Source organism: Apostichopus japonicus, chromosome 16 (genome assembly GCF_037975245.1).
Source record: "Apostichopus japonicus isolate 1M-3 chromosome 16, ASM3797524v1, whole genome shotgun sequence".
Taxonomy (NCBI): domain Eukaryota; kingdom Metazoa; phylum Echinodermata; class Holothuroidea; order Aspidochirotida; family Stichopodidae; genus Apostichopus; species Apostichopus japonicus.
The window spans coordinates 13109076-13121946 of NC_092576.1; the positions used below are offsets into that span (position 1 = coordinate 13109076).

At 39.9% G+C, this 12871-nt stretch overlaps 1 protein-coding gene across 1 annotated transcript; it reads right to left on the reverse strand.

Moving 5' to 3' along the window:
- Positions 1-3263: 3263 nt before the first annotated feature.
- Positions 3264-5417, reverse strand: LOC139981999 (uncharacterized). The gene has a single exon (XM_071994500.1). The coding sequence runs from the start codon at positions 5415-5417 to the stop codon at positions 3264-3266; it is 2154 nt and encodes a 717-aa protein (XP_071850601.1).
- Positions 5418-12871: the final 7454 nt, after the last annotated feature.

A 12871-nucleotide genomic window follows, 5' to 3' on the forward strand; every position in this document is an offset into this window, starting at 1 on the left:
GCCTGTAATGACTCGAGCAAGTGGAGCGACAAATCGAAGTTACAATGCAGTAACGTTAGGCGTAACGCAGCAATACCATTGGCGTTGTTATAGGCCTAGTTCCCAAATCCCACAGCCTAGACTACAGTACTACTAGCTCAACTGTAGGCCTAGTAGGTATTCAGGTAGACCAACATTAAGCCCATTGCAACTTAAATCTTGGACAGTGTCTAATGTGTTGGGAAATGATCTAATGGAAAAGAGCTTTCCATAATAGAACAATCGTAGGTTGAAAATTTCTCCACAATCTTCATTATCAAGTGATATCTGTGCAAAATTGCAAATGGTGTTCAGCAAGTAACTCTGGAAACAAATTATTTCTTGGAAGGAGATGACCATCAGTTTGTGTCATAATGAGATTAATCAAGTTGTTCTACCAGCTAATTTTGAGATTTTCTGTTTTTTTCCCTCCAGATTCAGTCGAGGAATTCGGAAATGCATTGGGAACAATTAACTTATGCTACTGTGTGGATTTATGAGGACAAACTACTGTAGCTATTTTGTGAATCAAAGATTGAAAGAGCTGGATGGGATCTGGAGTAAAATAGTAATCCATAAGCAAGTCTTGTTAGAAATGAATTCACTGTGATGAAGGAATGTTATTGTACGTTGCTATGGTACCAGACTGGAGTTCCACAACAACAAATCACTGAATTGGACAACTCTGAAAACACTTGATGATGGCACTTTTAATCCTCTTCTGTCCTTGCATCTTAGCAACAGTGAATACCTTTGCACATTCACAGCAGAATATGGATGGTCTTTAGCACTGCCAGAGATGGATTCAAATAATGATTCTGAACATTTTAAAAATGACATGATGGTACCCATTTTTATCATTATTACGATATGAAAATAATTTTGGTCTGTTCACCATCTGTGAGAATATTAAAATACTGTAGGAATCGAACCTACTTTCAAGAATATCCAAGATAACATGGGCAGATACAGAGGATGGGTTTCGATCCTCCCCCTTTGTGTCTGTTCTGTTCAAAAAATGCTATCTTGTATGTTTATCTCCTTTTATCACATGTATATTAATCACCCCTAGTGAGACAATCAGTCCTGTCTATGACTCCTCTCACTGGTAAGATAACAGTAAGTCATAGAAAGGGTCAGAGGTTATCACTACTTAGAGAGCTGTTTGTTTCTGTGGTCACTTACATCCTGGTAGCAGTAGAGAGAAGAAGTCTAATAGATTAGAAAACTGTTATCTTGTGTGTTGACTTATTTTTCAATTATCTTTGGAACATTATACACCAGCTCTTGTTTAATGCAACTTTAAATGTCTGGAAAGTGTCATTTCTGGTATCTGAGAGGCTCATGGCAAACATTTTTCTTTCTTGTATTATTTTAGTGCTCCACTTGGATAATTTCATAGTTGTCCCTGGAAAATGCTGTGGAAAAGCAACCCCCCCCCCTCCCATTCCAACACATAGCTACTTTTGTGTAATACTTCCATATTAGTTTTTGCATGCAGTTTTCAGTTAAATGTTAATATTGCAAAGTGGGTAGTAGTATTTGCAGGATAAAATATCCCACCTTATCAAGTGAGAGTACATACAGTTTGATGGATGTCTACATTTAGTCACAGTCATCAAAATGACTGAGATGCTATCACGAGTAGTGGCTTGAGTGTCGTTCTTTACGTTTTACCTACTGTTACGTTGGAATGCGAGAGGTCTCGATAACTAATTTTTAACGAGACACAAGCCTGGGTTCGTTTCGGTAAGGAACACAGACAAATTGACGAGTGTAGAGATTTTAAATGAGAACGTAAACTATATTGAACAATGGATTTCGAACCAACAACAACAAGTGGTAATTACAAATATATAGAAAATTACTCACAAACTTAACATGATAGGATACACTTTAAAACACGCTGGTCTCTTCCAACGGCGATATCCCTCAGCGGCCACGACCTTGATGACGACGATTCTCGGTCCGTTGTACCGCGAAATTCACTGGTCCTCGACGAAGTTTCTCGCGATCCCAGAAACAGCAGTCACCTTCTTTCCGGCGATGCTCCAAAATAGAAGACGAACTTCCAGCCACAATAGAGTGAAGCACAAGTCGAACTTCTCGCCGACAAAATATTACCAGAGTCAGTCCAAAATCAGCTTTATAGCCACCAACTCCTGGCGTAACGAACTTCCTCAACGGAGACAGAAATTCTTCATCTTCTCCGCAATAACGACTGAAAACTGTAGTATCACAGTAAAGTCCTCTCCAAACTTCTGAATGGAAGTGTAGAATCAATCTTGGTATCGATATCTCAATCCTTCAGAAAATACTGGTAGTTGAGCACTGACGATATATAGTAGAATGATATATTTTGTGTCGTCGCTTGTATTCGTACAGAAACTGAGAAACTCTCCGATCTGGGCGGGCTTTTATACGATTCGCCACTGTCAAGAATCATCTAGATCTTTCTCGATACACCTGACCCAGTTTTTCTATTCTTGGAAGTCCTTTGCATCTCTTGCGAACGTTCCAGAGAATCGGTGTACAGCAAGCTTACACGCGATCTCACGTAAACCGACGTTAACCCGAGACCAGCGCGTCATCATAAGGAATATACCAGAACAATCGTGTATTATAACATTGTGACACGGTAACCCGACCTAATTTCTCAAATACTGATTTATCACGTAGGCAATTTCAATTACTCTCCACATTATAACATTAGGTTCCTCACTAGCAGTAACTAGCGTTAGGCTACAATGGGCCCTCGTAACACCCTCCCCCTTAAAGGAAAGTTTGAATGTAATGAAAACTTTCTAATTTCTTACATTCTACTACATCTTATCAACAAACAAATATTCTATCATAAAATATGTACTTTGTTACACTTGAACAAATTTTTGTTAAACATTCATCAAACAACTTTTAAGTTATGCATAATAAATAATTCTGAGTGTTCTTTATACACATGCATAGTGATATTATCTTTGTCTTGTCATATATACAATAAATTTATGTGAATCTGGACAAAGCATCTGCCATCACATTGTCTTTTCCTTTTATGTGTCTCACATCAAGATTGTACTCTTGTAAAGTTAAACTCCATCTCATTAATCTTTGATTCTTATTCTTCATTCTATGTATGAAAGTGAGAGGATTATGATCAGTGAACACAAGCACAGGGTAGACAGTAGTATGCAAATATACGTCGAAATGTTGCAGTGATAATAAGAGTGCAAGACATTCCTTTTCAATAGTTAAATAATTCCTGGTTTGAACACTCTGTTCTTTGCATTTTTGTCATACCATTGTTTCATTTTGGCTTGACCTTGCTCCAAATTTTGTCTGCCTGATTTCGTTTTAGGGAGAGAATCAAAGCAATCAATAATGACTCTTCTAAAAGGCTCATCAAAAGCAGGGATTGGTTTCAAAGGTGCAGGCGGTATTTTCTGGTTGGGCTTCCCAACCACCTGACATGTATGGCACGACCTACAGTAATCAGCCACATCACTCCTAATTTTGGGCCACCAAAAATGTTTTAGAATCCTATCACAGGTTTTCCTGACGCCTAAATGTCCTGCCATTGGACTATCATGGGCCATGCTCATGATGTCACTGTGATACACCTTGGGTACAACAGTTTGGTGTACCACTTGCCATTCCTCATCTGCAGGTGCATCTAGAGGTCGCCATTTTCTCATTACCACGCCATTCTGTTTGTAGAAGCAGACAGGGTTATCCTCCGCTTCTTGTGGGGTCACTGCCCCTTTAACTAAATCTATCAGTTCAGGGTCACGACTTTGTTCTAAAATCAATTTGTTGCGGCTCAAAGGATCTTCTTTTTCTACCTTTTGATTATCTCCCGAACTACTTTCTGTGTCATTCAACACCTTAAAAAATGTGTCTTCCAACTTGAAGACATCACCCTGACAGCTCTCAGACTCCTCCACTTCCGAGACTGCCTTTTTACTCATTGCCCTAGTCATTACACACGCAGGATATATTTCATCTTCCTCGTGGCTACTAACATTAGAGGGCGTATATGTAACAATGGGATTAGGGAGAACCTTATCCCCTGCCAGGTCATTTCCAAGCATCATGGAAACACCTTTTATCGGCAATTCCGACATAACACCAACCAGCACTTGGCCGGACACCAAACCACACTCTAGGTTTACTCTGTGTAAGGGAACACTGATAATCTCCATGTTAATCCCACGGATTAATGCACACGTTCCAGTCGAACTCTGTTCACCAAAGGGCAACGTTTCTTCTAAAATGAGCGACTGTGAACAACATGTGTCCCTAACAATCTTAATTTGTTGGGGCGAAAAATCATCACTAATTGATATTCTACCCTCCATAACGAATGGTTGGAATTCCTTATTCACTGGATTTTTAGCAAATTTCTTCTTTTGGATTTCCTTGTTAATTCGATTCGAATTCCTCTCTGAGGCCACACATCCAACTGTGTTAGGGGGTGATTTTGAGGATCCCTCCTGTTTTCTTTGAGAATTTTGATTTTGTAGCAGATAACATTGTGACATGAGATGACCAGGTTTGTTACAATTATAGCAAGTAACTTGCTTTTTGAATCCACTCCCACTTGGTGGTTTCGTGCCCCCAGAATTCCATTTGCCACTGTTTCCCTTTGAATCGGGTGTCCCTTTTACCTCTGTGTTTATTTTGGGTTTCTGGCTCCTAGCCTGGTAAAACTTATTTGGGCTCAGTTTGTGGGTCAGGGCATAGTCATCTGCTTTCGTTGCCGCAGCATGCAAGGTGTCAATCATTCTCTCATCAATATGAGTTTTGATGTCGGGGTGGATACATCTTTTAAATTCCTCAATTAGGAACAATTGTCGTAATTTGACAAAATTCTCCCCTACATCCTTAGAGTGGAGCCACCTATCAAACATTTGCTCCTTTATTCTGGCAAATTCTACATGTGTCTGATTATCATTTTTTCTAGCCCCCCTAAATTTCTGTCTATATGCCTCTGGCACCAGCTCATAGGCTTTGAGGATCGCCTGCTTCACTTCATCGTAGTTTTCACTCTTTTCCATAGGGAGAGCCGAATACACTTCCCGTGCTTTCCCAACAAAACTACTCTGTAAAAGCAGCGTCCACACCTCTTTCGGCCACTTCATATTCGCAGCCACTTTCTCAAAGTGTTGAAAATATTTATCCACCTCTATTTCGGTAAATTTCGGTACCAATTTAATGTATCGCGAGGCATCAAAATATGGTTGTGATCGGTGAGCTGACGAGGAGGATGCTGAGTCAGATTCCGATTTATACTTTGCCTGAATTTCTAATTCCTTCAGGTGTGTTTCTGATTCGAGCCGTTTTAGTTCCAGCTCCAATCTGACTTCTTGCTCCAGCTTTTGCTGTTCTAATCTGATTTTTTCCATTTCGATTTCTAACTGTTTTAGCTGAACGGCATCACCGCCGATTTCTGTCAGAATTTCACCCTTTTTTCCCAAACATGACTCATCGAGAATTTCTTCGTCAACTAATACATCGATCAACCCATTCTTTACAACTTGTTTCCTCGTTGCTTGCTTTACGCCTAAGTATTAATATTTGGCTAATGCCATCAAATCTGGCTTCTTTAGGCCATCAAATTTTTCCCAAGTAACATCTTTGAGAAATTCCTCTGGCTCGAACTCCCTGTTCTCTCTCGCTTTCTCTCTAGACAATTTGCAAAACAATAATTTTCACAAATGAATTTCCTTCAAACGGATAGGTCACAAATGTTGTAAACCTTCCAAACGGATAGGTCACAAATGTTGTAAACCTTTCCCGGATAGGCCCCCAATTTTGTTACGTTGGAATGCGAGAGGTCTCGATAACTAATTTTTAACCAGACACAAGCCTGGGTTCTCTTCCGTAAGGAACACAGACAAATTGACGAGTCTAGAGATTTTAAATGAGAACGTAAACTATATTGAACAATGGATTTCGAACCAACAACAACAAGTGGTAATTACAAATATATAGAAAATTACTCACAAACTTAACAAGATAGGATACACTTTAAAACACGCTGGTCTCTTCCAACGGCGATATCCCTCTGCGGCCACGACCTTGATGACGACGATTCTCGGTCCGTTGTACCGCGAAATTCACTGGTCCTCGACGAAGTTTCTCGCGATCCCAGAAACAGCAGTCACCTTCTTTCCGGCGATGCTCCAAAATAGAAGACGGACTTCCAGCCACAATAGAGTGAAGCACAAGTCGAACTTCTCGCCGACAAAATATTACCAGAGTCAGTCCAAAATCAGCTTTATAGCCACCAACTCCTGGCGTAACGAACTTCCTCAACGGAGACAGAAATTCTTCATCTTCTCCGCAATAACGACTGAAAACTGTAGTATCACAGTAAAGTCCTCTTCAAACTTCTGAATGGAAGTGTAGAATCAATCTTGGTATCGATATCTCAATCCTTCAGAAAATACTGGTAGTTGAGCACTGACGATATATAGTAGAATGATATATTTTGTGTCGTCGCTTGTATTCGTACAGAAACTGAGAAACTCTCCGATCTGGGCGGGCTTTTATACGATTCGCCACTGTCAAGAATCATCTAGATCTTTCTCGATACACCTGACCCAGTTTTTCTATTCTTGGAAGTCCTTTGCATCTCTTGCGAACGTTCCAGAGAATCGGTGTACAGCAAGCTTACACGCGATCTCACGTAAACCGACGTTAACCCGAGACCAGCGCGTCATCATAAGGAATATACCAGAACAATTGTGTATTATAACATTGTGACACGGTAACCCGACCTAATTTCTCAAATACTGATTTATCACGTAGGCAATTTCAATTACTCTCCACATTATAACATTAGGTTCCTCACTAGCAGTAACTAGCGTTAGGCTACAATGGGCCCTCGTAACACCTACAAAGCATTGTCCATGCATGGTGAGTGAATATCATTAGGCCTTAAAATCATAGTTGAGTCAATTTAGGCAAAATAGCCTATAAATTTACTGTCCATGACAACATACAGGTCTGGCTAGGCTGAGCAGGCAATTGGCCTACCTCAAAACTCAGATATATGGCTATAGGCTATACTGCTTATGCCCTTTTGCCACAATTTACAGTGCTGGGCATATTTTGCAAATGGAGAATGCATTTGAATATTGGTACAATAGACTGAAATGTTCTAGGCTAAAGTTATGACCTAGGTTAACCTGAGTTACACCAGGGGCAAGGCTACGTACATACCCTAGCCTAAGTTAGGCTAGCCTATGTACCTAGTACTGAAGTGTTAGTGATAGGCTAAGCCAAGGGCGGCGGAACCGGGGGGGGGGCACGTGCCCCCCCACTTTTCCTCAGGTTAAAAATGTGCCCTTTTTTCTACATAAAAATTGAGGTGTCTCAAGTTAGCAAGAGGCCAGGGAACCAGAATGAACACTCGGGAAGGGCCGTTTCCGGCCATCTGAGGGGTTTGTAAAACCAAAAATTTCTTGTACGCTCCGCGCCAACCGATGGTGGCGCTCCGCTCAGATAGTCGTGAATAAAATTTGCAAATCCTGGCTACCCCCCTAACTTTTAGTGAATTTCTGTGGGTCAAACTCAAAGCTATTTCGAATGGAAAAAATTTGTTAACATATGAACAAGAAATAAACTCTAATACGGAAAATTCCTACATTAGCAACTAGCATGATTTCACCTCATTTTGTCTCAAAAGAAAACTTGTTCCTTGTTTCCCAATTTGCACATTGGATATTGCAGTGCTAGTATGCATATTTTCCTTGAAGGGGGGTGGGGGCGTTGATGGAGTGATGTGTATACGCAAATAAGATAATACAATAAGAGTTATAAAGGGTACTAAATATAAGGCTACATCAGTCCAATCGAATTTCTGCAAAGTGCCCTTTGATGTCGGTGCCCCCCAGATTGAAAGTGCTTCCGCCGCCCTTGGGCTAAGCCCAGGACATAACAGTCATCCCGTGTAATTCTGGCATGTGGATCTATCGTTAGGGATACAGTTTTAAGTAAAATGAGGTTGTGATCAATTTTGTTATTAGGTTTTTGTCATATCGCACCCTAATGAAGGACAACCGAAGCAGATATAGGGGTCTAGGCTTACTATATCCCGGGTTCCGTGAATAACAATACAACAGATTAGCATACGAAACTAGTAAATTATTTAAGATTCCTATGTAATTGCTTCTACTATCGCTTCCTAAGAATTACAAAGTGAAACTACAGTCCACTGCGATATTTTCCATGATTTTGCACCCAAATGCGGCACGCGATATCACCATTTCGAGTAATTTATGTCAACTTTATCACTTTCGTTTAGTCAAACATGTAGTGTTTGTATTACGCGCCGGTTCCTTCTTGCCGTACACAGAAAGCGCAACCACTTTATGAGTGGCTTCAGTAAATGTCGCATGACGTCTTTCTATCCCAATAAATTTCTATGATCCACACACAGACAAGTATCATACTCAGTACCGGGTTCACATCCCTTACCGTGTACAAATCATGGACCCCGTAAGGAAACTGTACAAAACCAATGGAACGTTGAACTTAAAACACATCACGCACAACACCAGTAATGTGTGGATGAAGTTTGTACAGTTTCCTTAATTAAGGGGTCAATGATTTGTACCCGTAAGGAATGTGTACCCAGTAGGTATGTCTGAGTCTTGTACAGGACCCTTTAAGGATGTAAACACACACTTGCTACTGTTTATGTGAGCATATCGTAGGCAAAATCAGCTGACCTGATGCAGCGACGTAGCCAGGATTTTGAAAGAGGGGGAGGGGGCACTTTTAGCGATTGATATGGGGGAGGGGTCTGAGATATTTTTTAACACTTGAAGGTCCCTAGATGCGATCTGGTGCAATGTTTTGGCAGTTTCATCATTATCATATGATATCATATTATCAGCAGATTTTGTTACCTGTTTGAATTCTTGTACATGTTCTTTTACATAATATATCAGAAAGACAAACATAGTGCTCTTTAACAATTTTTCCAGTAGGATGATTCTTGTTTATTGTCCAATGTCTGGACTTTAATGCATTTGACGAACTTAACTGATGGATAATATAAACTTTCATATTTTATAAGACGGCCAGATGTGCAGTGGCCGAAAAACAAATATCGTTATCGCAGTGTATTAGCAGTGCAATAATTATTTAAAGGAAGTGCGTATCACGTACGATTGCTAGCTAAGCTTTATAACATGCTGTTCGTGCAGCAACTTAGGAAGAATCATAGAAAGGATGAGAACGAACGTTGTCGACGTCGTTGTGCATACGGTGCGTGACACTCCATCGAGTGCGATTAGGTAGGCAATATGTATTCTATTACACAGTGGCCAACTGTTGTAATAGGCTTTAGGCTAAATTTAGCTAGTAATTGCATCTGCCAAACTTAGTAAGTAGCTGAATAAGTAGGCCTTAATTTTACAACGATTATAATCGAGTTAACGGAGCTGACGAGTATTCAAGATCCAAAGAGCACTGAAAAAATACCATGCTAAAAAACAATAGTTTTTAAACATTTTTTTCAACACTTAAAGGGGGGGGGGCAGTCGCTCCCCCTCCTCCCCCTGGACACGTCCCTGACCTGATGCTATCTTCCATTCTTTGTTTTTCCTTCGACATCTATGCCATCTTTAGAATTATAGTTTAAATCGATGTTTCATAATGTAATAGATACCTGTAACGAGGTGCGCTGACAAAAGATGGTCGATAAGTTGAGTTAAAAATAAATCATTTTCGATGTTAACGTTATTCATTTGTTCGGTAGGATATATTGTGCACTGCCAAACAGTTGGTTTGACATGAAATTGTGGAGACCGTTCATTAGCATTGCAGCTCGGAAAGCTTAAATGTGTCTAATTTACAAACTATTAACAAAAACCCCCGTACCGTATATTAAAATGCATTATGTGTGAATGATGCTGATACAGATTGGAGATTGTGTTTATAAATCTGTTCCTTTGTCGTGATTTTGTGTATGTTTTTAATTTTTCCTGACATGCGTCGGTTGTTGTGTGATTAACGGGTAAACTCCGTGATCCTGATATACTACAAACCAACGCATCATGCAGTCTAGACTTTTGGTCTACGAGCGGGCAGTGTGTAACCTTTACTGAGATATATCGTCTCTGCAGACTTCAGGATCGTTGTAAACTTCATTAGTCAAGAGTATATCTCACTTCACCTCACCTATCCCGGAGTCTGGTAGACCGTAGGGGCGCCACAGAGACCCTCCCAACTATTTCTTTCCACTTCTTCCTGTCCTCGGCCTCTCGAAGGGCATCAGGCAGTTTGAGGCCCGTCCACTCTGGGATGTTGTCCTCCCATCTTTTCCTCTGTCTGCCTCTCCTTCTTCCTCCCGGTACCGTGCCCTGCAGGATCGTCTTAGCCAGTCCTGTAGATCTTTTGACATGGCCATACCATCTCAATTTGCCTTTTTTTTTTACAATGGTGAGGAGGTCATCGTAGGGCCCGATAGCCTGGCCAATTCTTTTCCTCACATCTTGATTGGAGATGTGGTCCCTATAGGATATGTTGAGGAGTCTGCGGAAACATCTTATTACTACAGCTTGTATCCTCCTTTCGATGTCTGCTGTCAGGAGTGTACACAAACTTCCAATATACTGCGAGCAATAATACTCACAAATGTAAACTTTTCTGTTAACATAATACCATCATATGCAAATAAAAGTATATGCAAAACAAATACTGTTAGGCTATCACAACCTATACTGGATATTTGGTAAGTCCTCAAAAGAAGAGAAACTTTCACTTTTTAATTTTTAGTATCCATGATGGTTTATTCTGCTCTCCAATTATTTAACAGGGTTTGGAATTGTTACTCTTTCAACGACAGCCACGTAAGGCATCGATACAAAGGCTTCGACAGTATCAACTTCCTATGAAAAAGAAAGAGTAGTTTGATATACTACAAGTATAGGTTGCTTGATGTAGAATGACATCATTTCTTCCCTGTGATTTCGCTAGAAAACTGACCCAGCTGATCTTACCTTTTACTAAAAGCCCCAGACGAGAAATTGTTTTGATTTTTAATTGGCCTTCAAACTTGAAAGAATATTCAGACTACTTCTTAAGTTGTTTTGTAATGTTTGCACTATCATGTTCGGACTTTGCCAAACTAAACAAGGAGGTGAGCGGTCGAAGCAATCTTACCTTACGTATGAACACGCTGGCGACAGTCAAACACAGCCCATTCCCGATACCCTACATGCAACGTGAACAAGTGAACGCTTGTCATTATTGTAGTGCGCATGTGCTCCAAAATATTGAGATAACTAGCCTGCTCCATCATCTACATGGCTGACTGGTGAATACCAGCTAAACATACACTCTTCATAGCAATCTCAAAATCACAGGTTGCTACGCAATTGGCAATTCATAATCATGGACGTTAAATATGAATCTAAGAGACTGACTTCGGTCAGCTTGCTGCTTTGATAAGCCAATGAGGCTTCTTCGCGAGTTCCTGCTTGCAATACAATACATGATGATGATGATGATGATGATGATGATGATGATGATGATGATGATGATGATGATGATGATGATGATGATGATGATGATGGTGGTGGTGGTGGTGGTGATGATGATGATGATAATGATGTGATGATGATGATGATGATGATGATGATGATGATGATGATGATGATGATGATGATGATGATGATGATGATGATGATGATGATGATGATGATGATGATGATGATGATGATGATGATGATGATGATGATGATGATGATGATGATGATGATGATGACGCTGACGATATATATTACTGTCGTCTTGTTAATTTCTTTTGGTTTTAACCTTTTAAGGGTATGTTAAGGTAGGTTAAGCTATGCGACCTGTTGACTCTTGCATCATCGAGACTGCGAAAAAAAAACATCGTTGAGAGAGTTGGCTTGTGCATCTGTTGATTATTCATTAAATCCGTTCTTCGTCCCTCAAATAATGTAGCAAATTAGAATATGATATTACCCATGTAAATGAAATAGCCGTCATTTGAAGAAAAAAAAAACATCTTGTTCTAACAACAAATCAGCTCTGAGAAAATCTTGAGCGAAGTTCCATAATATATCTCACAGTTTGAGCATAGTGACTATCATTATGGTGTGTCACCAACTGCCACATCAAAAGGGATCGAAAATAATTTTTAAATTTTTAATTAGTACTTTGCTTCGAAAGTATTACAGTCACAGGTAAATAAGAGAACTCGTCAATTGATCTCCACCTGCATGTGTGCTAAATTTCCCTTTGGGCTTTAATGTTGCACGATACATATATATATATATATATGTTGATACTAGATGAGACTAGTGGAACACTAGTAGTTGTTACTCGGAGTTTCACGCGTTATAGCGATCTTCAGACAACAGTTGTTATATTACGCTCTGTCCAATGGACATAGAGCACTCTGCGCCAAGATAGACGCCAACCTACTCTATATATATATATATATATATATATATATATATATATATATATATATATATATATATATATATATATAAATGAAAATCGTAATGAGTTGGAAAATCAAGAACAGTGAAAAAACTTTCAGCCTCCACCGGGATTCAAACCACGGGCCTCCCGCTCTGTACGCGGACACCCTAACCACTAGGCTATGGACGCTGATTGTATGTCCAGAGGTTCGAAACCGGCAAGGAAGATCGTAATTCCACTGTAGGCGTTTCTCACCTGTATCGAGCAATACTCGTTCTGTTTTTGATGACATATATTGCCTTACTCTAGAGATCAAACATGATGCTGACCAACTCGAAATCATTTGTGATTCCTAAAGCCGGATCTCGAAAGAGATACTTTGAACAGACTA